The sequence below is a fragment of the Spodoptera frugiperda genome, chromosome 18, assembly GCF_023101765.2.
Source record: "Spodoptera frugiperda isolate SF20-4 chromosome 18, AGI-APGP_CSIRO_Sfru_2.0, whole genome shotgun sequence".
Taxonomy (NCBI): Eukaryota; Metazoa; Arthropoda; class Insecta; order Lepidoptera; family Noctuidae; genus Spodoptera; species Spodoptera frugiperda.
The window spans coordinates 3,762,867-3,789,652 of record NC_064229.1 but is presented as its reverse complement, the minus strand read 5'-3'; the positions used below and the strand labels follow the sequence as shown (position 1 = coordinate 3,789,652).

Genomic DNA, 26,786 nt, shown 5'->3' with positions numbered 1-26,786 from the left:
ATTTAAAAAAAGATCGGAATAAAATTTATTTATATCTTAAATATAAAAATCAGATTATTGTAATATGAAAAAACAACACAAACAGATTTTACGACTGAATGAGGGACTTTGTCAGATTAGTTCACTCGACTAACGGCGCCATTTTGTTGTAACTCTCGTCCAACGGCGTGGCACTTCACTACTCGGCTGTCAATGTCAAATGTACGGCGTAATATGTGGTTGCACTGCACGTGTTTATTATAAACTTTTACAAGTAAATATTGTTTAAAAACGTAATTCTAAAGTATTGATCTAACGAATTACAGAGCATTTTATGATGGTTGTTCAAGAAGATTGTGAAAAACCTGTAGAAGTGGCGTTGATTCGAAAACCTTTGGTGGAGCCAAAATCGTATGTTATTGTAAAGAATCATGTGCGGGAGCTCATAAATACCAGTGAAACTACTTCTATTGAAAGGAATACCGAAGAAACATCCCCAAAACCATTAGAAAATGATCGTAAAACGAAGCGAAAATCAAACAAAAAACATAAAAATGCCACACAAAAATCAGTGTCTTCAGACGAAGATACAACTGAAATTATTGATAAAAGTGACTTAGAAGAATTGAAAACTGTATATAAAAGGTGCAAAGATGTAATTAACAAAATAGAAACAAAATATGGCCATTTATTGGACTTGAACATTGGAGCAGGAGGCAGTTCACACAGAAAAAGGAAACTAAACTCGGAAGAATCAACTGACAGTGAATGTGACTGTAAATTAAACAAGAAAATAGTGTTTGACGATGATGGCAAGCAGGTTGCAGTAGATAGAGTACCAGATAAGCATATTTGTGCTAAAAAAGTCAAAGGATACAGTGAAATTCAAACAAAATCTAAAAGCATAGCTATAGAGTACACAGATAATGAAATAAATCTACCAGACACACTCCCAGAACTTGGCAGTATGTTACAAAGCCAGGATATGCCTAAAACCCTTAGAAATAAAATTGTAAATAAAATGAGAATGTTAAAACAGGATTACACAAATGAGATCAAGTTTAATAAACAAGCTATCATAGAAAAGATTAAAGCTAATCCTGATGATGTATTAGCGTTTAAGGGCACAAATCTATCCATAATAAAGGGATATTCATAATAAGTTGCTGAATGCCATATTATTTACTTTATTTAGTTCTCGGGAACAAACTAAACACTAGAATTACCTACAAATTTAGATTTGTAGTTGCATTATACATCTTGAAGTACTATAATAACCTGTTTTGGTTAAATATCAAGCTATTGTCATACAAAATGTATGCCAACATTCAGGCTACTTATGTAGCATAGCTAACAAAGATCTGCCTATCCCTTCTAGGGTAAATAGGCTTTATGTTTAGTCTGTATAAGGTTGTCAATTGATTGATATGATAATAAAACATGTATATTTTATTCAAACTGTTTTTCTTTTTATTACTAACTTTGATTACTTTAACTTTCACATTACACCCTTATTTTGTGTCAAATAAAAAAAAGTGTTTAAGTAATTTATTGTTGTTGCTATAACTGGGCCAATTCAAATATGCAAACTGTTATAAGTCATTATTATCAGACCTCTCACTCCAACCTAAGCAAGTTGTGCGGCATTGTCACATTCTTTTGGAATGATAGTTTGCACATTTGTAATGGTCTAATTATAGCCACCTTTGTATGAGTATGATAATAGACATAGTTCTTTAGTCTTATGTACATATTGAGTACTAGTGTACTAATAATTAGATGTATTTTAAAACAAATTAAAGTTATGAATTCTTATTATAACCAATGCAAATAATATGAAATTCGAAAATAAGCGATACATACTTACCTATACAGTTTGATGCAGTAATTAAATCTGATTCCCAGGTTACAAAAATCTAATTTCTTGATTTTCAAAAATTCTCGTAGGTAGTCCATGGCAAGTCATCAAAGTTTTAAAATAAACTTTTCCCCACTAGTATTTTCTCCTGTGTCGTATGTGCGTTTACAAACATACAAGTTCACATACACAGGACACCCAGACCCGAAACAACAATTTGTGGATCACACAAAGAGTTGCTCTGTGCAGGAATCAAACTCGCTAGACTAGTCTAGACATTACATGGCAGACGGTTGCACAGCCACCGCGCATTATGCTTCTCTGCCTTCCTTCGCAGAATAAAAGCCTTTTATTAAAAGGTGTTGTGTCTCCAACCCATTACCAGAAAGACCAAATAACATTAATATTCTTTTTACGAACAGAATACAGAAACCCGTATTTGTATATCTAATATACCCTTATCAGCGGTTATAGCAAATGTCTATACTTGATATTCAATAACACATTGTTGATAGGCGCCGCGACGCATCATAATGTCGGTATTAATTTCAATTCTAGGATACGGAACTTTGCCACGCGATTTTGAACTCTAATACTAAAGTTACAGAGACTAAACAAACTGAATAGCTGCAGATAATGTTACCACTTCGGTGTGGATAAAATGTCCATTGTTTCTGAGCTCGTATAAAACCAGAACAGCTGATGTGAAGCTTATACTGCAAGGTATTTTGAACCTTGCTACGTTGTATTAAGGGTGTAATGTTTTTATTCATGTGAGCGACATTCTTTGGTTTTTGTAGCTTAAGAGTCGCTGGGTGAATAATGATGTGGTCGCATACCTATAGTTTACTGTGAACTCGAGCTTTGTGAAATACGAAGTGTAAATGGAATTGAATTTGAGTCCTGTATCGATGTGGAATCGTAAATGACTGTGTGGAAGGTAGACTGGAATGGAAACTAGATAATAGACATGTTGTAGTAGGTACGTAGATACATTTATAAAATAACAGTTACTAGGTTTGATATTGTTTGAGAAATTCAAGGATGTAGGTGTCCATAGGGAAGTGCCATGGGGGCTTTCGGGGTTGATCTACTAAGAGGACCCGGTTCCACCTTTAGGTGCGGATAGTCGCCACCGGGCTTTAGCTTTTTCCCCAGAAAGTTAAGCGCCATTTGAAGGTTTCCCCCAGTCAACAAAAAAAAAAATAGGTTTTATATTGTTCGGTGAACCTTGAAAGGAAGGTCTTTGGAACATTTTGGGTGTGATCACAAAAATAGAAGTTTACACCTACATCATATCTATACCCGGAACAACAATACCCGGACCTGGATCGCCTATACTTACGTAGACTGATTGGCATCCCATATCGATATCGCAAAACTTAGCTCTCACAGTACGAGTAGCTTTCGTGAAAATTGCTTGCGATACGTACCTAAAGACAGTTCTTTAGGTACGTATCGCACATTATTTTAAAATGTACCTATGTGATAATATCAGCTAACTTCAGTGACCTATAAAATTGTGGATTTTACCATTTATTATTAAAACTAGCTTCCGCCCGCGACTCCGTCCGCGCGGATGTCGGTCTTCGCGTGGAAGTTTTATTTCTCCATTTTGTGTAACTCTGACAATGACATCTTATAAATATCTATTGGACCCAAATACGGCGAGGCCCATAAAATTAAGGAGAACCCTTCTATTGAGCTACCTACTGCTGTTGAGCTCGCGTTCTGTAGAATAAAACTGAAAAATAAAGATTTTTTTTCTACGTATTTTTCCAGGATAAAAAGTATCCCATTTTATGCCCAGGATAATAAGGTATAATTATACCAAGAACATACAGACAGACAGGCAAAAAAAAAAATTATCACATATTTGGGTTTGGTATCGATCCAGTAACACTGCTATTTATTCTTTCAATATTTTCAATGTACAGAATTGACCCTTCTACAGATTTATTATAATATGAATGAATGAATGAATGAATGAATGAATGAGATTGTTATAAACGTAAGAGTAGACAAATATAATCAGAAAGCTCCGAACTGCTAAGCTATCGGGAGTTATACGTGTTGTTGTGAGTCTACCATAAGAGATGGACATTTGCTGTCGTGGAATATTTTTTAAACAATTTTAAGGAGAACATTTCCGTCATACATTATTTCTGTGTAGCTTTAACCATTAAGGCTGCACACGCGACGGAAGCTTAAAAAATGGAGTAAGTTCTCCTGTTTTCACAACATTTTCCTTCACTGCTCTGCTCCTATTGGTCTTAGCGTGATGAAAAGTATACTATAACCTGCCCAGGAGTATCGAGAACAATTGTACCAAGTTTCGTTGAAATCTGTCGAGTGGTTTTTATTTCTATAAAGAACATACAGACAGACAGACAGACAGACAGACAGACAAAAAAAAATCTGATTGCATTTTTGGCGTCAGTATCGATCACTAATCACCCGCTGATAGTTATTTTGGAAATATATTTAATGTACAGAATTGACCTCTCTACAGATTTATTATAAGTATAGATAGAAGATTGCTTCAATAAATTGTTCTACTTTTATAACATCTGCGTAAACTGTACCGATCAACAGCTTGTGTAGGGCAAGTGACCCGGTTGTGGCCACCGACCCCTTTGTGGCCATTTGGACCTTCAAATATTTATAAATAAGGCATGGACAAATTAATTACTCTGTTATGTACAGTATTTAAAATATTGAATATTGGAGACACTGATGCCGTTGGCAGCTTTGATGTGTTAAACTTCACTTCGATGCAACAAGTCATTCTTTTTAGTTGAGGGTGAAATTGTTTAAGATCTTAACAAAAAGGCTAAGGCGAGCGGGTGAGGATTTGGTTTTTATTTTTTAAATCTTTGCTTATTGTTTGGATGTTTATGTTAATACTACATGAAGAATATATTGTCTAAGTGAAAATAAAGTTATTTTGTCGCCATATGTTTCTGAAGTGCGGTTATTAGAAGGTGGCCACTAATGGAGACAAAATTATGAATTTCTCCATCTTTGGCCACATGGCTGGCCAAAACTAATGTACATAGACACCCGACTTCTTCCCCTTTATTTTATCGTGGCTTTTTTCCCTTGTCTTTACATATCAATAAATACATATTTTTCATTTTCAGAGATGCAATAAATTGCCTTCACACAAAGGGGAGGTCAGTTTACTTTGCAGCTTTTACCAACGTCATATAAATGTTGATCTCCTTATTTGTAAGTTAAATTCAAGTGAAGTAATAATATTTCATATTTTCCAAACTAAATAAAAACCATTGTTTGTAAAATGTCCATTTTAATTTATAAATTTTGATTACTTTTATTGTATTTTTTGATGGCCAGAACTGGCACACGACCGTGGCCACAAATGGCACGAATCTGGCCAAAAATGGCACAAACTCCCTTTTTTTTTTCTTTCTTATACAGTTATTTTTCTATTGGACGTTCTTTAAAAAAAGGGTTTTCTTAGGCAAGGTTAATACATGTTAAATGACTTTTTACAAGAAATATGTTCGTGATAACTAAAACTATAAGTTAAGAAAGCCTCAAAGTCGACAAAATTCTTAAAGTGGCCACAACCGGGTCACTTACGATATAACTAGTTTAGTGCCTGGGACTTCGCCCTTGTGAAATTTAGAATTCTTTTGAGTAGGTCCTGTTCTCGTATGAAGAGGTATTAGGACATAATCCTTGAAAAGTATACTTTCCAATTACTTTTTTATGGAATAGGTGGCAGTGGCAAACGAGCTTACCTACGGGTCATCTGGTGGTAAGCGATCAGCGCTGTACATGATGAAATTATGTTTCATATCGGTCCATTACATATAAGTAGTAATAGTAGTAGAGCCAATGCATATAAATTTATAAACCGACTGATTCAATAGCAAATCGATTTAGCAAATAGATTACATGAGAAGTACTTATCGAGAGATGCGTACAAATGGTTTAATTAGAAGTACCGATAAGTGGCTTGTATTCGTTTGCTGTGTAGCACTAGCGCGGTTGTAGGCTTTCCCCGGACTTGTCCCAGATCAGAAGTATTGCGATGTCTCAGCTGTTAGAAGGAGCTATTTTTATTTCTTAATTTCAGGGATATCTCTTATTTTCCTTTGAAGAATTTAGCTCTGTATCCTAAACATTCGATGTTCACCCCTTATTACATGGGACTTATAGCACAATTGATGAAAAGTGGGTGTACAACTTGTACATATACTATTACAGTAGCTTTACATGCTGTAATGTGCACTTCTGCCTACCCCTCCGGGGATTAAAGGCGTGACGATGCATAACTTGAATATGTAGCGGTTTCTTACATAACTTTGGTAAGTGCGTAAACATTAAACTAAAATGTATGTAGAAACCACGTATCAAGTAACTTAAACTGCTTGTAAAACGTTTTCCTCACGTAAAAGAGCCACTCGTCTTATGTTTGACAATACTTTCTTCGCTCTACCTTTGGGCCACGCCACTGGGCACTAACCAAACTAAACTTACAAGTAAACAAAACCTCCATTTGAATAGCAGTACCGTACTCTATTGCTGTTTAACCAGCCGCGTTTGGAAAACTAAGCGCCTACCTAGTTACAGAAATTAACTCGCACTGAGTTCATTTTCTCGGTTGTACAATAAATTATTTCGTGCCTTCGGAGTTTGGTGAGCCCGCAAGGCTGTCCGTAATCTCATATGGCGTGAGTCAGGCGTCACCGGTGGACGTCTACGGTAAACGGCTATACAACCTCCGTCGTGACTCGTGACATTTGTGTTCTAAATTCAAAAAGTTTTGTCTCATAAATGAAGTATTTTTTTTTATTTAGATTATCTGTGTTCTATTTTTTGTTATTATTGTGGTAATAGTGTTTCGAGTTATTTTAAAGTTTGTGTAGTGGTTATGAAAGTTTCGTTAAAAAGTTCAGTGACGAATGAGTGAGTTAGATGATAAGAACTTAGAATATATCAACATGAAATTGGATAATTTTGGATTTGAAAAGTTACAGGTTAGTTGAGAATTGAGACAATTATTGTAACCTTTTAATTAAGCACGAAATTCTTGACATGTTTTAAACAGTGACAGTTAAGTTCTGGGCACATATGTAGGTACTTAAACAGATAGACAAGAAAAGTTTTTCTTATTACATATTTAGATATGTGTTAGCATCAAGCATTTTATTTACTGTCGAAGTTAGTCTTATTACATCCAATTCCGAAGATCGACGACCGATTTACTGCCTCGATTTAAAGCCTTTTCAACGGCAATCTGCAGTTGAACTTACTTAACATTTTTTTTTGAAGTTCAATATCATCCAAAACGCCTTTTCCCGCCTTGTGCTTGAGGCGAGGGGAAGTGTCAAACTCTTACTGACTAAAAACCACTCCGTTTCTTCCTGCTTTTCGAGCGGAACCCCGGTAAACCCGCTAGGTAGTTCGTAGCTCCGGATAAAAAGATAATGTATACTATTAACATAATTGCGTACTAATTATAATTTAAATAAACATTCGTATTATTCAAATTATATGCATTATGTGCTGTGACACTGTTGTAACTGTTCGTGATTCGTGTAATGATTGTCGAATGAATGTGTAATTGTCATTACGTTGTGAATTAATGAATTAATTAGATAACCTACCATAAGATAATTAGAGAGAAAGTGTTTGTGTTTAATCTATTTGTCTAGTGCCTTATTGATCTAGTTCTAATCTGGTCTAGGTTTTTGAGTTTTATCTGTGTTTTGATAGTCTATCGATAAAAGCTTTACTAAGAAGAGATAAGATTTATTTAATTAATTATTGGATTTATTTTGCACACAATAATGTCAGATTCGACAGAAATTCTTGGCACCAGTAAACATCAATTTTAAGTATTAATCACCCTAAATGCACTAAGGTCTAGAGAGTTATGGTGAGCCACGCGAGGAGTATAACTCAGCCGGTAGACAATTTAACTAAGTACAGTTTGGTAGATAGGTACTTCTTCCTTGAAACAGCTGAAATCAAAACTATTAAACCAATATATAGTCTATAAAACCTAACCTATTAAAGCAATAGCCATTTTGTACCTATATCAAAGCACCTTAACTTTAACTTAACACTTGTCGAGAATATTTTATAACAATTACTAGGAGTAGGTATTATGTACCTTTAGAGGTTATAAGGGCGCGAAATAGGTATCTATAAGTAGATACTTATCAGGTATTGCATGTTTAACAAAATTGTAAATATCGAGAACAGAGAGTTCACCTGTGTTTGTGCACGCACTTGTACACTATAATAGATACATCTCCTGTACGATTTTCCCTCCTCAAAAAAAAGTCTACTAATACCTATTTTATTTGTACATGGAATCAAAACGACCACTGATTTAACAATCGTAGGTAGGTTCCGGCCTATCGACCAACGAGTCAATCAGTCAGTCAGTTATTTCCATTTTAAGAATAGTTAATTTATTAAATCTCACTTAAAAACTACCATTAGCGGATTCTCCAATGTGATAGAGAGGCCTCAAAACAAAGTGTAATAAAATAACAAAAAAGAAAAACCTAAATAATATAAAACAGCATACAAAATCTGAACATATTCATAGCATAACAGTAATGACTCAAATGATTGATTAAAGATTCTCATATTTATATTTTTTGCTCGTTTAATGTTATAAATAAAATACAAAGAAATACGTTAAGTGTTTCATGACTTTCTTGATGTCATCGTTAAGCTTAAAGTCAAAGGTGATTCTTACACCTCATGTATGCAGGTGATTTGATGACTAATAATTTAAGTATGTAGGTATTTCTAAGAATATCCTGTTTGCGGTTTTAATTTTGTAGCTTAATTCGTGTCTTTAAAACTTAAATATGGTACCCATGAGAATAAAGAAATTACAGTCCTTTTGAGCTTCAACGCCAATTTTGAATCAAATTCTCGATATTGTCTATAAATGTCGTTCAAATCCCCAGTTCCCCAACAACCCTTAAATTCCTAAGCCCCAAAAGGCCGGCAATGCACTTGTAACGCCTTTCGTGTTTCGGATATCCATGGGCGGCAGCTATTGTTTACCATCAGGTGATCAGTCTGCTCGTTTACCAGCTCATACCACAAAATAATTATGTCTTAAAATGTTGTTAAAACTCTGTTTCCTACATTTAATAGATCCATTGTCTATAATACTTAGGTTTTATTGATGGTCTTGAAAGTATGTCAGATTTTCCATTGTGTCCAACAACTTCCTACCAAAATGACACAAAAACTGCATGTTTTTTGGACCAAAGAAATCGATCCTCCCACGGCCCAAGCAACATGTCATAAAAATTCTTCCGTTTTATGTAATTCTTTTTATTCAACCATGTCTAAACATTTGAAATGTTTAGAATTGGGCACGCACCTCACATCATAACTAAATGACTGTTTGTTTGATTCCAACGCCATAATATCTTCAGTTTCACAAAACTATTTAACGAAATCGCAATTGAAATTGAATCTCCTCAATAAATACTGTTGGCAGTAAAATTAATCGGGTATTAATATATTATTATTGGTACTTACAGCTTGAGTTTATGTGTTTTCTATTACATAATGTCTACCTGTTTCGGTTTGCGTAGGTGCAATAGGTACATGTGCTTTGACCTAAAGTTGCTTAATGCCGTCCATCAGATTCGCCGTAAAAGGGCAAAATTTTGGGTGTAGTCTCGTGTCAAATAAACTTGTTTAAACGAAACTAAATAATGTTCAGCAATATTCTTAGTTCTTGTGAAATCTTTATCGGTCTCGATATTATTCCTTTCTGTTTTCTTTTTCTTTTTGTGTTTGTTTTAAATCGGTTCAGTTGTTAGTTATTTGATCAGTTGCTGATTAATTTAGTCGCTAGCGACGACGTAAACTTTTTGTATGTCAAATTTTTGTTCCATAGCTGACCGGTAAAGGCGTTGTCAAATTTGAGATAGCGACTATCGACAAATACTATTGCTTCAAACTCATGGTAGAGGTACAGGATACAAATAAAATTGTTTCTTTGTGCATTGTGTTTGTGCCCACTAGGTTCAGAATGAGATTTTTCTTTTCACGATCGATAATCTTACTACCAACGCCTGCCAAACCAGGTGATTATGGTAGAGTTTTTCCTTTATACTTACTTGTCTTAATATCTTGATGATACTCAACACTGAATTGATCTTTGACGGCCTTTTATATCAGATCATGTTATAAATCCATAATGCTATTATAATCAATTAGTCACAATCAAGTTTTATAACTTTAAACAACATAAATATATCTGTGCTAGTCGCATTTTATTGCGGATTTTGCAACTGCTGATGATAAAATTTAAAGTTGGTAGCAATTAGTCTTCCAGTATTAGCAGTTAGCTCTAGCATTCTGTGCTATGTTCTTTATCTTAAATTCGCTAGTTAATTATCTAAATAATTGTCAATTTTATAAACATTCTGAGCATTTTTTAGTAAGTATCGTCCAAAGTGTATAAATGTTGTTTATCTACTAGTCGTTGTTGATGAGCTTCTGTGCTGAATATTTTTAATATCTATATTTTTAAATGGTTAGAGATATTAGTTTACAAAACTTTAATTCGTTCCCATACGTATCTGTTACGTATTACTATTTGTGCTGTTAAATGCCAAGTTTTTAATTTTATCACAAGACCTGAAAACCTGTTATTAATTAGATCTGGCTCGATCCGTTCCTTGCCCAGTAACTTGTTGAGTTTGGACAAGTTGCAACTTGTTGGATGCTGGACTTGTGAGTAATATGGTCCCAAACAAACCCTTATTAATTAAAACAGTACGAACTTGAACATGTTGAAACCTGTTCAGAATATTGGTCCTTGGTCCTTGCGTACGAACATCGAAAGATGGGTCACCTATATTTTAAAGTTTTTGCGTTGTTAAAGACAAATTCTTGTGGTCTTTACTTAATTTATTTAATCTATTAATTTTAATGGGATAGGTTAATGACTTATTAGTAAAGCTACCTAAGCTATTGTCTTTTTAAAATGAACTTTCAAATTTCAAATAATAGGCTGTTCTGAATAAGACCTTTTAGCGATTTTCACGGGTGTATTGTATAAGAATTACAAAATGTCCATTGAAGCATGCCTAACGTGGGTTTACAAACGGCATAACAGTACACAAATGTGGTCTTTTTGTCTTAAAACGTGCGTAACTTTGACAGACGCGCGTAGGAGGCAAGGTTGTGGCTTTAGTGTTAAATTGAATACTAATGACTTATAAAGTTACTTAATTAAGGACACCTACTAAGTAATGATTTATTGTGAATTGTTTGATTTAATTTATTTATTAAACAGGAATGTAGGATAAGAAAAATACCTACTTAATAGAAAAGAAACAAATGGCCCGTAAATTATATAGCAATATGATATAAACATTAATTTTAAATAAATTGCGGTCTACTTTTCACTTCTTTGTATAAAGTATTATGATGCTTGAAAACCAGTAGATAGGCCAACTTCACTGCAATCATTTAAGATGATATCAAGCATTAAAATGCATCTAAATAGTTAAATAATCACTCCATAACCATCAAAACCACTTTCCCATTTAATATCATAATGATCTTCAACTTCAAAGCATCAATTCAAATCTGAAGTTACAATTCCCTATCAGATTCAATATGGCCGCGGTCTTACGTCATATTGCAACAATAAACTAATTATTGTGCGTTACAGATGTGTATCTCTAACACGGTCCATGATTTCATGATGAAACTGCATTTTACATAACCAGTTAGTTTAATGTTACTATAATTAGAAAGTCTTAGGGAAATCTTGTAGTTTTCCCTTTTTAACGAAGATGCTGTGTAGTGTAGTATAGAGCCAGCGTGTGTTAGGGATTGGTGTAACCTAATTAGGATTACTAGATTGCTCAGGATGTGTCTGAGAATCCATGTAGATACATATGTTGCAAATTAGTTTCACTGGGAGGAATCTGTAGGTACTTTTTAAAGACATTTGAACTGGTCAAGTAAAAATAGAATATGTTTTAATTTAGAAGAGTAGATTTCGTAAAATGTTCTATGTCGAGACCGATGTTTGTAAACCAACAACAAAAGAAGGTAATTAAGTAATAATTAGTATAATTCACTGCACGTGGTAGAACTGCTGAGACAAAATTTTAGCCTTATGGTTTATTTACACAAATTATTCAAATACATTACTATCTTATCTACTAGTATCTGTACAATGAAAGGGAAACTGGTGCTCGAGTCTCAAATCGAACAGTTCACGCAGTTTATCAAGGAGTGGCGCCCTCTGCCGATGCTGACGGCGTGGGAATCACAGCTTGACGTTTATGTTAGTGCTACGGCCTCAGTTGTAGATTCTTTGCTTAATGACCGTTAAATGTGTCTATTTTACTCGACTTAAATTATGGATAAGCGTTCCAGTGAATTGTGAAATTATTGTGGGAAGAGGGTCTTATTTAGACGATGGTGCCCGTTTATGGTCTTTTGGTACATAATAGTTTATAGGATGCTTCTTTTAGTTACTGTATAACTTAATTAATTAGACAATTTGTTTACTTATTATAAGAAATGGCTATAGTTAATTACTTAGATAGAGATACTGAATGTTTTACTTCTTCATAAGAAGACTTTATGGACCGTAAATGTTTAGTAAGTTCTTTTAATAAATAAAATATCATTAAAAATATAATTTTATTGAATTCTTAGTAATACAAACCAACAGTAGCATACTTCCCTTCCCTGCAATCATGTATCAATGTTTATTGATCAACAAAACAGTTTACCAAGTAAAAGCGACCACTGTTACACTGCTACCGTGTCGTATACTGATATCAACAATCAACAGTACTTTATGTTCGCAAACCGGTAGCCTGATATTCCACGCAGTCCTCAACAATGTACATTGTTGTCGTAAGTTCGATACTGAGAACAAAATCTTCTTTGAAATCAACGGTTTTCATGACGTGAATTTAAATTTCCTGTTCGTATGTTACAGCTTTGTGATTGGTCAAATTAGCACCAATTAGATGAGCCTTCGTTACTGTTAAAAGTTCAACGACCTATGCGTAATGGTGTTAACAAAAAAGAAGTGGAGAGAATAGCCCAGTGCTACACTAGCGCCTCACTCGCGAAAAATCTTAAAAAAAAACTAGACAGCAATTACCGATACATTTCGTAAATATTTTGATTTCATGATAATTTATCTCGCACCTCATATCGACGTGAGAGACGGCGCAGGGATGATTTTAGTCAGTAAAAGTCCGACAGCCTCGTTTTCCACAGAGGCCAGTGTCAATTTTCCACCTATGGGTCAAACAGAAAATATTGATTAGATTATAGTCAATCATTTATTGTTTATCGATCTGAGGACCAAAACAGTAATCTTTTTGTTGCTGTTGATTACTCAATAGTAATCGACAAACATAGCAGAAAAAATCTCATTTTTCATACAGGCAAACCAGTCGATTCGTTTTGTGATACGCTCTGACATTTCAAGGTTTAAACTAATACAGATATACCTACCGATACTTGATATAGTGTAAAAATATGCACGAAGCTTACAAGAACAGCTATCAACGATCAAGTTGTGCATATGAATGTAAAGCTTATATGTACCTGTGTTAGATATTATAATTCTTTGCAAGACCTTGCTTGCTGGTCTAGAATATAGATAGGATTAACTTTCGAAGCGGATCTTAGATAAAAAGAACTTAAGATGATTGTTATACCTTCTTAAAAGATTTCAATCTAACTTGAAGTTGCCACTGATTTCAACGTTGTAACAAGGTGCGGCTGACAGGTGCCAGTATGACGTTACGTCTCTCTTTAGGGATGGACATTAGAAATATTTTTTTATCGCTATTACTCGTAGCATACATTTAATTCTCTTTAATTTTTTTATTAAATGTGTGTGTTATTTAGTTGTGCAGCGTAACTACGTGTATATACTTGTCAAAATAAATATTTTATGACCGAGCCCTGAGGTGTTTCAGAGTTTCAGTTATACAGAACCGTGAAGAATATAAGTGTATATTAGTTTGTATATGTTACTGCAACCACGATCTTTCAGATTAAGTACTTATCAAAGGCGCCGGAAAATGTCTACTACATATTTGTGCTCAGATAAAGTCACTAGAGAGCCGCGTACAGTAGATTTACCCATATAATTAAAGGTTTTTTAAGAGTGATAATTGAACGACGCACGATTTTCGTTTTTTATTCTAAAAAATCATCGACTACCTATTCTTCGTAGTAGTACATCCCATCACTAAACACACTATGGTTTTACGTTATACGCATAACACTTTACTTTATTTTTCATTTCATTAGATTTTATTTAAAGACTAGAACATTCCAGTTGGATTTAATTTAATTAACTGCACTTCCGAATGATTTAACATAATACGAATGTGATACAGTTAAAATACTAAGGCATAATTTTTAAATCGCAGCAACTTTCAAGAGTGATACGAAACGTTACTGAATCTGTCAGCCGCACCTTGTTACGGCGCATAGGGTATAAATGATGTCTTATTTTTAGGGCATAAAACATTTTCAAACTAAAATTACCGCTACTAATAGAACAAAAGCTGTCTATCTAGTAATAGTTACTAGTAATAGCAATAGTTCTCAATCTTTATTAGTTATACTAAACACTTAGTACCTACTTTTCCTACCGCCGTACTTAGAGTCATTTAATTGTTACCCAGTTTGAGTTTAACCCAGTCGTTAGTAACTGTTTCTAGAACATAATCGTTGTCAAGGAATAGTTTAACTAATCATTTAATGTCTCTAGGTACGGCAGCTAGTCTCTCTGTCTCTCTCTCTTATTTCTTTCAACTGCTATCATTATTTGAAGTATCATCATTAAACCGATTCCTTCACCTGTTAATATATTATTATTAAAGTTATTACTTCATTATGTTTTAAGCTCGGCCATCCATCTTTGCTCGCCGGGTTAAGGATAACAGCTATCGTTTATCTTGCGAGTCATAAACATAGGCTAGCCTCACAATCTAGTACATCGTTGTTATGATAATATTATAGCCAACCTTTTACCTTAAAATTATACAAGTTTAGCTCACTGAATTTTAATGTTTATTTTAGGACCAGTAGGGATTATTAGAGACTGTAAAATACACTTATCTTATTGTTGTTATATTCCTTTAGTAGCCTTCATAATCTGCATCATATTACCTAAAGACTAAGATACGGTGAAAAGTCTTTTAGTTATCTAAAATAGCCATTGTCAATGTAAGTAAAATCGAGAGTTATCTCCTCTTTTTAACTCGGGAGCAATTTTAACTTGACAATATCAAGTACTAAAGATATCTACAGTACTAAAGAGCAATTTTAAGTTGACATCATTAGCTGTCGTACAATCAATTTCTATTTGTTTAGCAATGCACGTATTCCGTCCGGTATACACAAAAACATAGTTTCAATTTTTTTATGTTGTACTTAACCATACTCCTTTATTTACAGACGGCAGAACGCAGTGCAGGATGGGAGACTCATCGTGTCCGTCTCAACCGGGTTCCAGGTTACGGCTTCGGTATCGCGGTCTCCGGTGGCAGGGACAACCCACACTTCGCCAGTGGCGACCCTTCCATTGCAGTCTCCGATGTCCTACGAGGAGGACCGGCCGAAGATAAGCTTCAGTAAGTATTACTTTGTTATTTGGTCCTTCGGTCCGCGGTCTGTCTGAGTGGTCTTTTTGGTCGATCAGAGATGTGAGCACATTTCTTGAATTGAGACAAACATATGCGATGAAATATTCTTATATATACCTAAATAAGTAAAATCTTTGAGGTGAGGTTAATTAGTTTATTAAGCAAAATTTATCTAAATGACTTCCTAATAGATAAGAAAAGTTTCTCACCGTACAATTCAATACTAATCATGTCAAATTGTTATTTTTTCTAGGGTGAACGACAGAATAGTATCAGTAAACGGCGTGCCTTTAGAAAATGTGGAGTATGCAAGAGCAGTGCAAGTGTTGCGCGACAGTGGCGCCACCGTATCGCTGGTGGTGCGACGACGAGCGCCTGCGCCGCCTCCCACTGCACCTACCACTATCAAACTATCACTCACTAGGAATGGAAAGAAAGAAGGTAAGACTTAAAGCATTTTCTTCTAAGATACACGCATGAACTCTGACATCCTTGTTCCATTTTGGAAATACCCAGTCTTGTAGAACTTTAAGATTATTTTGATTGCCGCCGTTTCTTGGCAAGCACTTGCTCGAAAAGTACATTGAGGCCGCTTATGATGTGTGTACCTAATAAAATACAGATACCGTGTGTCTGTATTTTATGCAAAATGCTTGCTATCTGATCAGCTCGACCCAATATGGGCGTATGACATTCCCAAGTTGTGCGTATGTGAACTGTGAATATTAATAAGACAGTTAGACACGACCGTGTGGTGACAGCAGAGTGGAATGCATTTGTTAGTTTTGTCACACCTAGTTTTCTCGAGGGTGTAAACAGAGACTGTGCTGCAGCGCTCTCTGATAAACCTGAATCTTTCAAACTGCAATCTCCAACAGCAATTGTAACAAAAATTATGGCAAACCCCTCTCATGTAGAGAAGGCTTCAGAAGTGAACTGTTATGGGATGCTAATTCTTTTTTAATGAACCTTAAACTATACATTAGAGATTTTCAAAACTTATTTCGTTCTTGCAGATTTTGGAATAGTATTAGGATGCAAGCTTTACGTGAAGGAATTGACGCTTCGAGCCAGAGAACAGCTGAACCAAGGTGGCCAGGGTCTTTGTGAAGGAGACATGGTGACGAGGATCAACAATACTCCAGTGACAGATGCTATGACCCTCAAGGAAGCCAGGAAATTAATAGAATCCTGCAAAGACCGTTTGAATCTGGTGGTGACGAGAGAATTGATCAGAGAGGAAACTGTCACGAATGGAAATTATCAGAATAATTATAATAGTCTTGGTAAGAATATTTATCATTATACAATATATTGCCTTTTTGACTCAAGGGTCTATTACAATTGTTGAACATGGTTTGATCGTAATTTCTAGTTTGTGATATTCTAATAGCTTCACAGAATAATAAACGTGATGATGTAGTTATATCTGTTTGTAATCATTAGCTAAAAGGTCCTGAACGCATTTCTGATTTATTTTCCCACTGCTCAATGTATTCAATACAGTCCAATCTGTGGGAATACGCTCTTAAAAATTTTAATAGCTCTTGTTTTCCATTAAAACTGCAATAAAAACCTATACAAACAGATTAGAAATAAAATACTTACTGATGATTATTCAATAGATAAAATTCATTACGAAAATTTAATTGATATTTTACACTTAAAAGATATCACGAGATATCTAAACGACTGATTTATCTTTAATTTTATGCAAGATCTCAAGACAAGGAATTCTTTAATTTTCTTATATTAATGCAAATCATGAGATAGTGTTACGATTTATGTAAATACAAGTCCTTAACAAATATTAGTAAATGTTGTAATAGATCAATAAATAATAAGTATCTTTAGATACATGCAAATAAGGACAGGTTTAATTTCTTTTTTATTCCCTTTACCTATCTAACATACATACCAATTTTAGTTTCATAATTTCTGTCTGTTTCATTTGTTGTGAGTTTGTGTATTGTGTTGTGTTAAATACATACTTGTTGCATGAATTAAATTATAAAACTTAGTAGAGATTCTATTTTAATGGTCCTAACTTTGCACTTCGAAAACTTTTCTCGCAGTCTGTATAAGCGAAATAAATAATGATCCCTGTAAGATCGATCAATGACATAAAACCGTACTCTACACTATTTTTTGGATAAAAAACCTTAAATTGTAATAATGTTAAGTATTATTATTCCTTTTAACAGAAGCCAGTCCCCACAACGTATATGGAGCTGCAGAAGCATCCCCAGGGTACTCAAGTAGTGGTCAGAACCTGTACGTGGCGGCGCCAGTGAGAGGCGGAGACGCCCGAAGAGGTCCGATGTCTCACGAACAACTCGACCAGCCGCCTAGACCACCACCACCGAGGAATGAAGGTAATTGGACCGAAGGACCAAATTTTGAAACCGAAAGGAACACTAAAATAATTTAGAGATGGTTTTGCTATATTATCTTTTATTGCTGTGTATGAATAATAATGTGAGAGTCTGCTATATAAAGCGCAAAAAGACCAAATTAGATATAAATGAAAAGCACTATACTAAATAAAGTAATTAAAATGATATTAAATCTAAACACAATATTTTTACCGAGTTCAAAAAAGGAGATTCTCAGTTTGATCTGTTTGTATGTATGTTTGTGCACGATTATCTTACGTTTGGCCGAACCGATTTAATGCGGTTTTCAGCATAGTATTCTTCAGATTTGGGGATAAAAATGAAGGCGGTTCCTTTTTAATAAAAATATTTCTATTACAGATTACTACAGCAGTAGAAGACAACTCTATGAGGACGAAGCAATGAATAATCAAAGAAATAAGCCATCGTAAGTAGTCTTTTCTAAAATTAACTTTACATATGATAAGAATACCTTGATATTTAAGAATCTAAGGTACAAATGTGTCTCTGGATCAGTTTTAATTCAAAGATACACAGTCCACCAAAAGGTTACGGTCAAAAACTTACCTTCAAATAAACTACCATTGTAGGAGCGAGCCAAGGTTGATAAGTTTCCAAAAGGAGGGTTCAGTGGGTCTCCGGTTGTGTGGCGGCAACCGGTCCGGGGTGTTTGTGTCGGGCGTACAGCCCACCAGTCCGGCCGCGCTGCAGGGCCTACAGCCTGCTGATAAAATACTTAAGGTATGTGTTTATTTCAGTTTCGTTGGACTGTTTTATTTCAATGCTTGACTTGACTATCCAATTTTAAGGGTTTTGTGTTTTTAAGTTAGTTGATTTTTCATGTCATATTTTACGCTTGATATCAACTTTGTGCCTATGTTACGGTAAGAGTGAATAATTGAAAATTATTAATAATTATCTATGATTATTAATAATTACCGAAACTCGAGGTAAAAGTGATAAATTAATCACATTTGTCGGTTATTATTAATAATTTTACCCTAGTAGTGATAAATGTAATAAGTGGCCAAGATGTTATTTTTATTTCAATTTAAACGGCAATATATTGTACTTGCACAAGAAATATTTGTTGAATTCTATGATAATACTTTAAAAATTTTAATTTGTTACATTTATAGGTGCTACAGAAGATTTACAGGCAAACCAAATAATTATGATTGTTGATGATTTAGGATTCGTGTTGATTTTGGTAATGAAACAATAATTGTTTAATTTTACTTTTGTTATAATTTTATGTACCACGAAAGACTTTCTTGCTAAAGTTTGATGGAAGATAAATTTCCAAAAGGAGGGTTATCTTTAATGGTGATCTCATGTGCCCTTTTTGGCGGGCGAGACCGTGTGTCAAAATTTTACTGACTAAAAACCATCCCGTTCCTACTCCTGCTACGAGCCGGAGCCCCGGTAGTCCGCTAGGTAGTCCCCATTCCGCAACTCTTCGATTTAAGCTACTTATTATTTTCTAATTTTAGCACTATTTGTGTACCTAGGTACTCATGCTGAAATCTTTAAATTACAAAACTTATGTATAGTCTTCATAGTACAGAATGAGTGAATTTGTTGTCCTTTCGTTTTAAAGCAAGTACAAGTAACCTTAGTTGTGTGATTTCTAATTAATATAATCGTAAGACTGTGTTTAATATTATAAATAAATACCGGCTGATCAAAAAACATTGGGTTTATATTTATTTTATTACTTTCACCAATATGTGTCGTGAATTATTAATAATTACTACTAAAAGTAATAAATTTCGACCGATTATTCACATTTACCAAAACGTGTGATTATTATTAATAATTTCGGAAAATTATTAATAATTTTCTATTAATCAGATTTACCGTAACACCTATATCTCATTTATAAATAACTATATGCTTTCATTTCAATGCTACACGCATTTCTAAGAAAACGAACGTTTGGATAAATAATTATAGCCGAAGCCAAATTATCAGAAAAAAAGAAGCAATCAAGATATTTAAGTGCAAATTATTCCATGCAACTTCTATCTTGGAAGTAAAACAAGAGCTTATTACCCATTGTAAGAATATACACTGCTTTAAAAACGTAAAAATACCTAATAAGGTACTAACTTAGTAATGTACTAATTTAGTTTTATTTCACTACTAATCATTTTCTTCTTCTTACTAAATTGTGGTGTATAAGTAATAAATAATTCTGACCAACATAACATTGAGATCTAGTTTTGTGCGGTTGAACAGGTGAACGACATGGAGATGAAGGGAGTGACGCGGGAGGAGGCTGTCCTCTTTCTGCTGAGCCTACAGGAGCGCATCGACCTCATAGTGCAACACTCTCCTGATGAATACAATGCTGTTGCTAGTGGACAAATGCGTGAGTATCAATGCATTTAAGTATTTGTAATGGTATTTTTTGTAAACTCTCCTATGGGGGTTTTATCTACTATATCCGATTATCTATTGGTCTATTTGCTGTTAACTTTTGCACTTTCCAGTGTTTACATTAAGTAGGTAGATTGTTTTTGTAAATCAATTTTGTCAGTGACTTAACACAATCCAAAACTGAAACGGATTCCTAATATTGATAAAACAAACAGCACATGCTTAACTTGTTTCATAAATAAAAAACAGAGTACCTATCTCATTCAGTAAAAAGTTCTATGGAACCGCCAATATAAAAAAAATCATAATACTTTCGTCTATTATGACGAGATTAAAAATGACTTTAATTTCAGCGGGCGACTCGTTCCACATAAAGACCCACTTCCACTACACGGAGCCGACAGACGGCGAGATGTCGTTCCGATGTGGAGACGTGTTCCACGTCGTCGATACTCTACACAACGGCACTGTGGGAGCCTGGCAGGTGTATAGGATAGGTAAGACTTTATCTAAGCTTAGTTTCTATACTAAAAAACTGTGTTTGAAGATCTTGTGTTCACTAGAAACATGCTGCTTTAAACAAGCTGAAGGATGCCCTTTTATTTATTACCTATTCTCATATAACTCAAAAGAATAGAGCCTGTTGTCCTTCTATTACTCATTTTAAAATAATGTGTAAACAAATAACTCATAATATAAGAGATGTAGTCAGAAGAAGCCTATATTATAGAGTGACTTAATAAACGCTGCTAATGTTACCTATTTAATTATATTTTGTTTCTTTAGGTCGCAACAACCAAGAAGTTCAAAAAGGCACAATACCCAACAAGGCGCGAGCTGAAGAGCTGGCAACAGCGCAATTCAACGCGACCAAGAAAGAGATGAGCGGCAACGATGGAAAACATAACTTCTTTAGAAGACGTCGCTCTACGCATCGACGTAGCAAGAGTTTGGGCAAGGTAAGAGATAATAGTATAACAAATAGCATTACCTCAAGAATGTTTGAGGCTTAGGTCTTAACCTCTTGTATGACGGTATATGAGACACAATAGAAAACACATTGTGTTTTGCGTAGATCTGCGTTCCGGCACACAAAGGGTTAATCATAGTCGAGTAAGCAGACGGGTCCCTGATGGTAAGCAATCAGCGCTGCCCATGGACACTCACAATACTAGAGACGTTACGAATGCGTTGCCAGCTTTTTGGGATTTGATTCATAGAACTGGAAATGAGGCTGGGGAGAGGAAGAATGGCTTATATTATACAATACTTATGAGTGCTACGCGAAACTTTAACTTTCAAAACTTCTAATAAAACAGTCAATTACACTAACTTCTACTAACTATGTTCTTATATGCTCCAAACTAATAAATAATTGGTATTACAGGAGCACTGGGACGAGGTGGTCCTATCAGACAGTATCAGCAAGTTCCCGGCGTACGAGCGCGTGGTGCTGAAGCAGCCTGGCTTCGTGCGCCCCGTCATAGTACTGGGCGCCGTCGCCGACATCGCCAGGGAACGACTGCTCACTGAGAGCCCGGATAAATTCTCCTCGCCAAGTACGTTATAAATAACTAGATATAATATTTTTATTTTATAATTATTCTATCAGTATATATCTACTTTATATTATAGCTTCTGTCAGCGGGTTTCAGATCCGTTCAATAGCGTTCGCGTGAAAATATACATACAAAAATAAAATAAATTCGGACGTCCATACCCATACTGAGAATTTTAAGGATTTAGGATTATTAACCAACTTAAATAAATGACCTTGACCTAATAATTTATTAAAAAGAAAATGTACGTATGTACTTTTAAGTTATGTTACATACCATACCTACATATACATTGATATTTAACACAATGAATAACTTTTTTGTCAAATAAGCACGATTTTAAAACGTGGTCCTTTGATCTTCAAAAGGACCACTTTTTAGAGGCGAGTTAAATATTTGTTTTACATCAACTTCAACTTACAGTATCTTCATTAACTCAACCTTTTTGCTTCTAGAAATGGACAGCACATTAGAAGATACCAAAACAAAGTCCGCCGGTATAATCCGCCTATCAAGCATTAGAACTATAATGGAGAGAGGGAAGCACGCCTTACTGGACATCACGCCCAATGCAGTGGACAGACTCAACTACGCCCAGTTCTACCCAATTGTGATATTCCTCAAAGCTGATAATAAACACATTATCAAACAGCTAAGAGCTGGGTTGCCAAAGTAAGTGAACCTCGTTTTCTATTTGATTATGTTGTGCAACGTGCAACGACATGCCTTTTACCCCCGTAGGAGTAAGCTGAGGTATATTTTTCACCATTTGTGTTATAAATCCCATGTAATAGGGGGTGAGCCTATTGGATTATATTGGACACGATTCTAGACTCCGTACAATTATGTTGAATAATTATATTTTGCTGTTTACTCACGTAACTCTCCTATTTGTATGTGATAACTCGATTACTACTACTTTCAAGAATACACGCAGATACACACACACACACACACAAATAAACAGTTCGTTTATTTTAAAACTTTGACTGCCAACAAACATCTGTTGAAGGCAAATCCTCCGCTAGCGCCGGTCACTTTTGCCGCCCCATGGCATTCAATGTGTTAATAACACTTATCTATCCTCAAGGTCTGCTCACAAATCATCAAAGAAGCTCCTAGAACAGTGCCAACACATGGAGCGAGTATGGGGCCACGTGTTCACCCACACGATCACATTAAGCGAAGCCAACCAGAACACGTGGTTCAGCAAGCTCATAGACTTGATACAGAGGACGCAACAACAACAACTGTGGGTGTCAGAGACTAAGGTGAGCATTTTGGATGTAACTTTAGTAATATTGATACTGTTGGTTGGATTTAGTATTGTTTTGATGAGGATTTTGTTATGGAACAAGGTGGTTTGTTTTTGGTTATGGGACTTTGGGTGTGGATTATAATGGTGTATTTTATGGAAGAGCTTACTAAATGGACGTATAATGACTTATTGGCCTGACGGGAAATGCAAAGTGTAATTATATGTATTATATGACAGGTTCTGGAGAAGTGGTTTCCAAAAAATTTGGAGTATAAAATCTCACTTACTTTAGTTATGTAGTAGCTTTGATCAATTATAGGTAGTTATTAATATTTCAAGGAGGCATATGATTACTTGTTCCATAATAAAACAGACTCCCTTCATTACGTTTATCTATAGATATAAGTTATGTAACAATACATTTCTGGGGAATCATTTCTCAATGTTAACCTGTTCGTCTATTACAACAGTAAACGCATCATGCTTCAAGATGGTTGCTTGGTAAAGGCAATTTGGTGCATTTGGTAAATTATATGTGCTCTCCATATCTTTAGTACCTTTATACTTTATTTAATCAGCGTCTTAAATGTATATGCAACCATTATCAAGAGTATTTTATCCAGAAAAGTAACCAAGAAAACTAGTTTTGTTATTTGAGGTTGCATCTACATTTGAAAGATGACAAAACATGATATATTAACCAATACGTTTCTGTTCTGTCTTGCGGCGGTGTAGCACGTTGAAATGGTGTCGGACATATACTTCCCCATTCCTCCGTCCCCATACCCCGCCTTCTACCCCATCTCCTATCCTCTAAACACGTATCCCCAGTCTCCTCAACGCCCCGTCAGTTCCCCCCAAAACCTGCCCCCCTTAAACCTTAACCCCAGCACTAAACATCACGACCATCTGTATGACGCTAACAGAAATCATGTAGTACCTTACTACTACTCTGAAACTCTAACTCCGTGCATGCCTAACAACGCTTACAGTGTGCCAAATACTTACCTCGCTAAAAACAGACATACTCTAGCCAATTATCCGTACGATGACAGGCAAAATTATTACCAAAGAAAAATTAACCCTAAATTAAAGACTCCGTTAAATGCGAGCCCAGAATTGTCTCAAATATTTTCGAAAAGTAACGTTTATCCACCTCAGAGCTTTAGGCCTTATAGTGTCCTTGAAACTACTACTAAATCTCCAATTCAAAACGTTCAAAGACCATCTTCAGTGGTTCCTATGACGGAACAGTATAGACCAGCTTCTTTCTTCCAAACTGACAATGAAATTAAAAAGACCAACGATGTCCCCGAATGGAAGGCGCGGCTTCAGAAAGAGAATCCGAAGCCTTTGTTTAAAACTTTGGAAAGACCGTTGAGGCAGACGTGTAGGATTCCTAACTGCAAATGTAGTGAGATACCGCCGGCGGAACCGGGGCGGTATAGCGAAGTGCGAACATTACCTATACCGTCGGGTAGAAATTTAAATAAGTACAGAAACCTGTCGCTTCCAACTCTAAAGTTGGAGGAGATAGAAAAGATTGAGAATGAGAGTAAATCAGAAGCTGAAAGAGACACCCTCCCTGTCATTAGTAAACCTATTTCCGAACAGCATTTAGGGTATGTGTAGACTAGACTTTAGTACTAACAACGTTAACCAAAGTTACCATTTTAGTATTAGCACAAGTAATTCATCTTTATATTTTTGTTTATTTGTATATTGGCTGCTTGACCGCTTTATTTTAATTCGCTTTTAGCACTTCTGTTTATTATAATATGTATTTTGTTTTTAGTTTTAGTCAAATATTTAATACCAAGTGTGTTTTTGTTTTGTAAATACTGTCACAATTGACCAGTGTTAAATACCACAAGTGTTTTACTAAATCGATATTCAGATAATTAAATCTATCGTATCCATAGCAACATTCTTCTTTGAGTTTTCATGCTTTTTAGAGATTTTCTCCTACTTCCTACTATATTTGTTTACAAAAAATGAATTTGAATATCGATTCCAAAGTGTGTACAAACCCAAATGACCATTAATCATACACAGATGCTAAACCCCGTTTTTAGTTTCTGTTAATGTGTTATATGCAATCATTCATTTGTCTTGTCTTGTCACCCCATTCCATAACCCACCCTACCGGATGCTGCGAAACGAAACAAAATGGCCGTGTTAACACAAAATGGCGGAACAGAGGCCAGAGCCGTTGTCCGACGATTTCTTGTTCTCAATGTCGTCGAGTACTGAGAACCGGCTCTCGTATGCTTCGAGTCCTGAGAGTGACTTGGAAGTGAGTCCCCCGCCAGCTCCGAGACTTGTCAAGTCTTCATCAGACCCCTCGATCGCCACCACGCAGGATAATATGGACCGAGATGACGATATCAACCATATGAACGATGCTGTGCCACCACCTTATACGGTTTGTATACGATAACTTTGTGATTTACTGTGCTATTTCTATTTTAAAATAATTATGATATCCCAAAATGGGAATACTAGTCACATTTTATGTAAAAACTAATCAATTATCTCGACTCGAACATTAGCTGCGACATTGGATCTGCTAAATGAGAAACTCCTTATAAGTAAAACTGAATCAATAAAAATGTAGGAATTAGCATACATCTCCAAAATCGAAGTTCTAAAATTGTACATAATACTTACTAATCCGAAATTCATTATCATATAAAGTGGAGGGATTTGTTACCATCTTGTGTTTCCATACTTATGTATGTTTATCATCAATGTGACTGTTTTAATCGAAAGTTTTGATCTATTTTCCATATAATTTACACCATATGTGTACATATAACACTAAGTTTCTTTAACAGATTTTTAACTTAATCCTTTTGTATTAAAGTCGAAAATCCGTGAAAGATAATTCTCCATAAATAACACTGACTATAATACCTTTATCTATTTCGATATACAGCAAGGCGGCTATGGTGACAGCAAGTATGGTTTCTCAGCGACCACGAATGGAGCCCCAACGAATGGTGTGAACCACAACCAGACCCACAGTATGGGCAACAATGAGGCACCGCCGTATCAGTGCAATCCTATGACACACTCGCCGCCTCATTCGCCTTTGTATGGAACTGGTGAGTTTAAGAACGTATGATAAAACAAAGTTATTGCAGCTAAAGAAAACGTCCATCTTTTTGGCCTACCAAGAAGAAAAAGGGTTTATTTCTTACGGCAATATGTATATCAAAATATAAACTGTCGTTTAGAATATACAAGTTTCATTCAACTTTATTATCCTTAAGTCTATGATATATAACAATAGGGATTGATTTTTGTATCATTATGTTCACTCCTACTTTCCATAATATCATGTATCTCCAATGATCTATCGATACTTCTCTCTATTTATTATTTCTATCGCCACAATACAATAGCACAATAAGTATTGAAGAAGTAGAGTTACAGTTTATAATGAGGATTGGTTTCCCGGCAGTACCAGAGCTACCACCACGCGGTACTGTAAGCCGACCCGCCGGCGGAGTACTGTTGCCAGCGCCACCGCCCGGACGACCGCCGCATAACCTACGACATAATACACCTGTAAGTATAAAATCAGTGAAAACCTCACACAAACACACTTTTTTAGGTATACCAACATGTAGACCTGTTCTATACTAGTTGACATGCAATTTCATAATGAAAAGAAGGGAATTA

The 26,786-nt window shown here is 35.2% G+C and overlaps 2 protein-coding genes across 11 annotated transcripts in view; both read left to right on the top strand.

The window, feature by feature from the left end:
• Positions 1-26,786, top strand: part of LOC118277837 (tight junction protein ZO-1) — a 140,005-nt gene that overhangs the window by 101,291 nt on the left and 11,928 nt on the right. For 6 of the 10 annotated variants that reach the window (XR_004783796.2, XM_035596798.2, XM_035596794.2 and 3 more), the window contains 15 exons: positions 15,317-15,492; positions 15,758-15,945; positions 16,521-16,790; positions 17,709-17,879; positions 18,261-18,327; positions 18,491-18,641; positions 20,124-20,274; positions 20,636-20,779; positions 21,069-21,241; positions 21,670-21,841; positions 22,297-22,513; positions 22,932-23,112; positions 25,300-25,524; positions 26,038-26,206; positions 26,566-26,672. Coding sequence is in view for 9 of the 10 variants with exons in the window: in XM_035596798.2 (XP_035452691.2) it covers positions 15,317-15,492; positions 15,758-15,945; positions 16,521-16,790; positions 17,709-17,879; positions 18,261-18,327; positions 18,491-18,641; positions 20,124-20,274; positions 20,636-20,779; positions 21,069-21,241; positions 21,670-21,841; positions 22,297-22,513; positions 22,932-23,112; positions 25,300-25,524; positions 26,038-26,206; positions 26,566-26,672 (2,562 nt within the window). In the remaining variant the exon portion in view is untranslated. Of the gene's footprint in view, positions 1-6,539; positions 6,847-15,316; positions 15,493-15,757; positions 15,946-16,520; positions 16,791-17,708; positions 17,880-18,260; positions 18,328-18,490; positions 18,642-20,123; positions 20,275-20,635; positions 20,780-21,068; positions 21,242-21,669; positions 21,842-22,296; positions 22,514-22,931; positions 23,113-25,299; positions 25,525-26,037; positions 26,207-26,565; positions 26,673-26,786 lie in introns of those variants that run through there. The other 4 variants (XM_035596801.2, XM_035596796.2, XM_035596795.2 and 1 more) reach the window with 4 other exon arrangements.
• Positions 55-1,431, top strand: LOC126911711 (uncharacterized). Its single transcript, XM_050700342.1, has one exon. It carries the CDS (start codon positions 314-316, stop codon positions 1,136-1,138), a length of 825 nt encoding a protein of 274 aa, XP_050556299.1. The 5' UTR covers positions 55-313; the 3' UTR covers positions 1,139-1,431.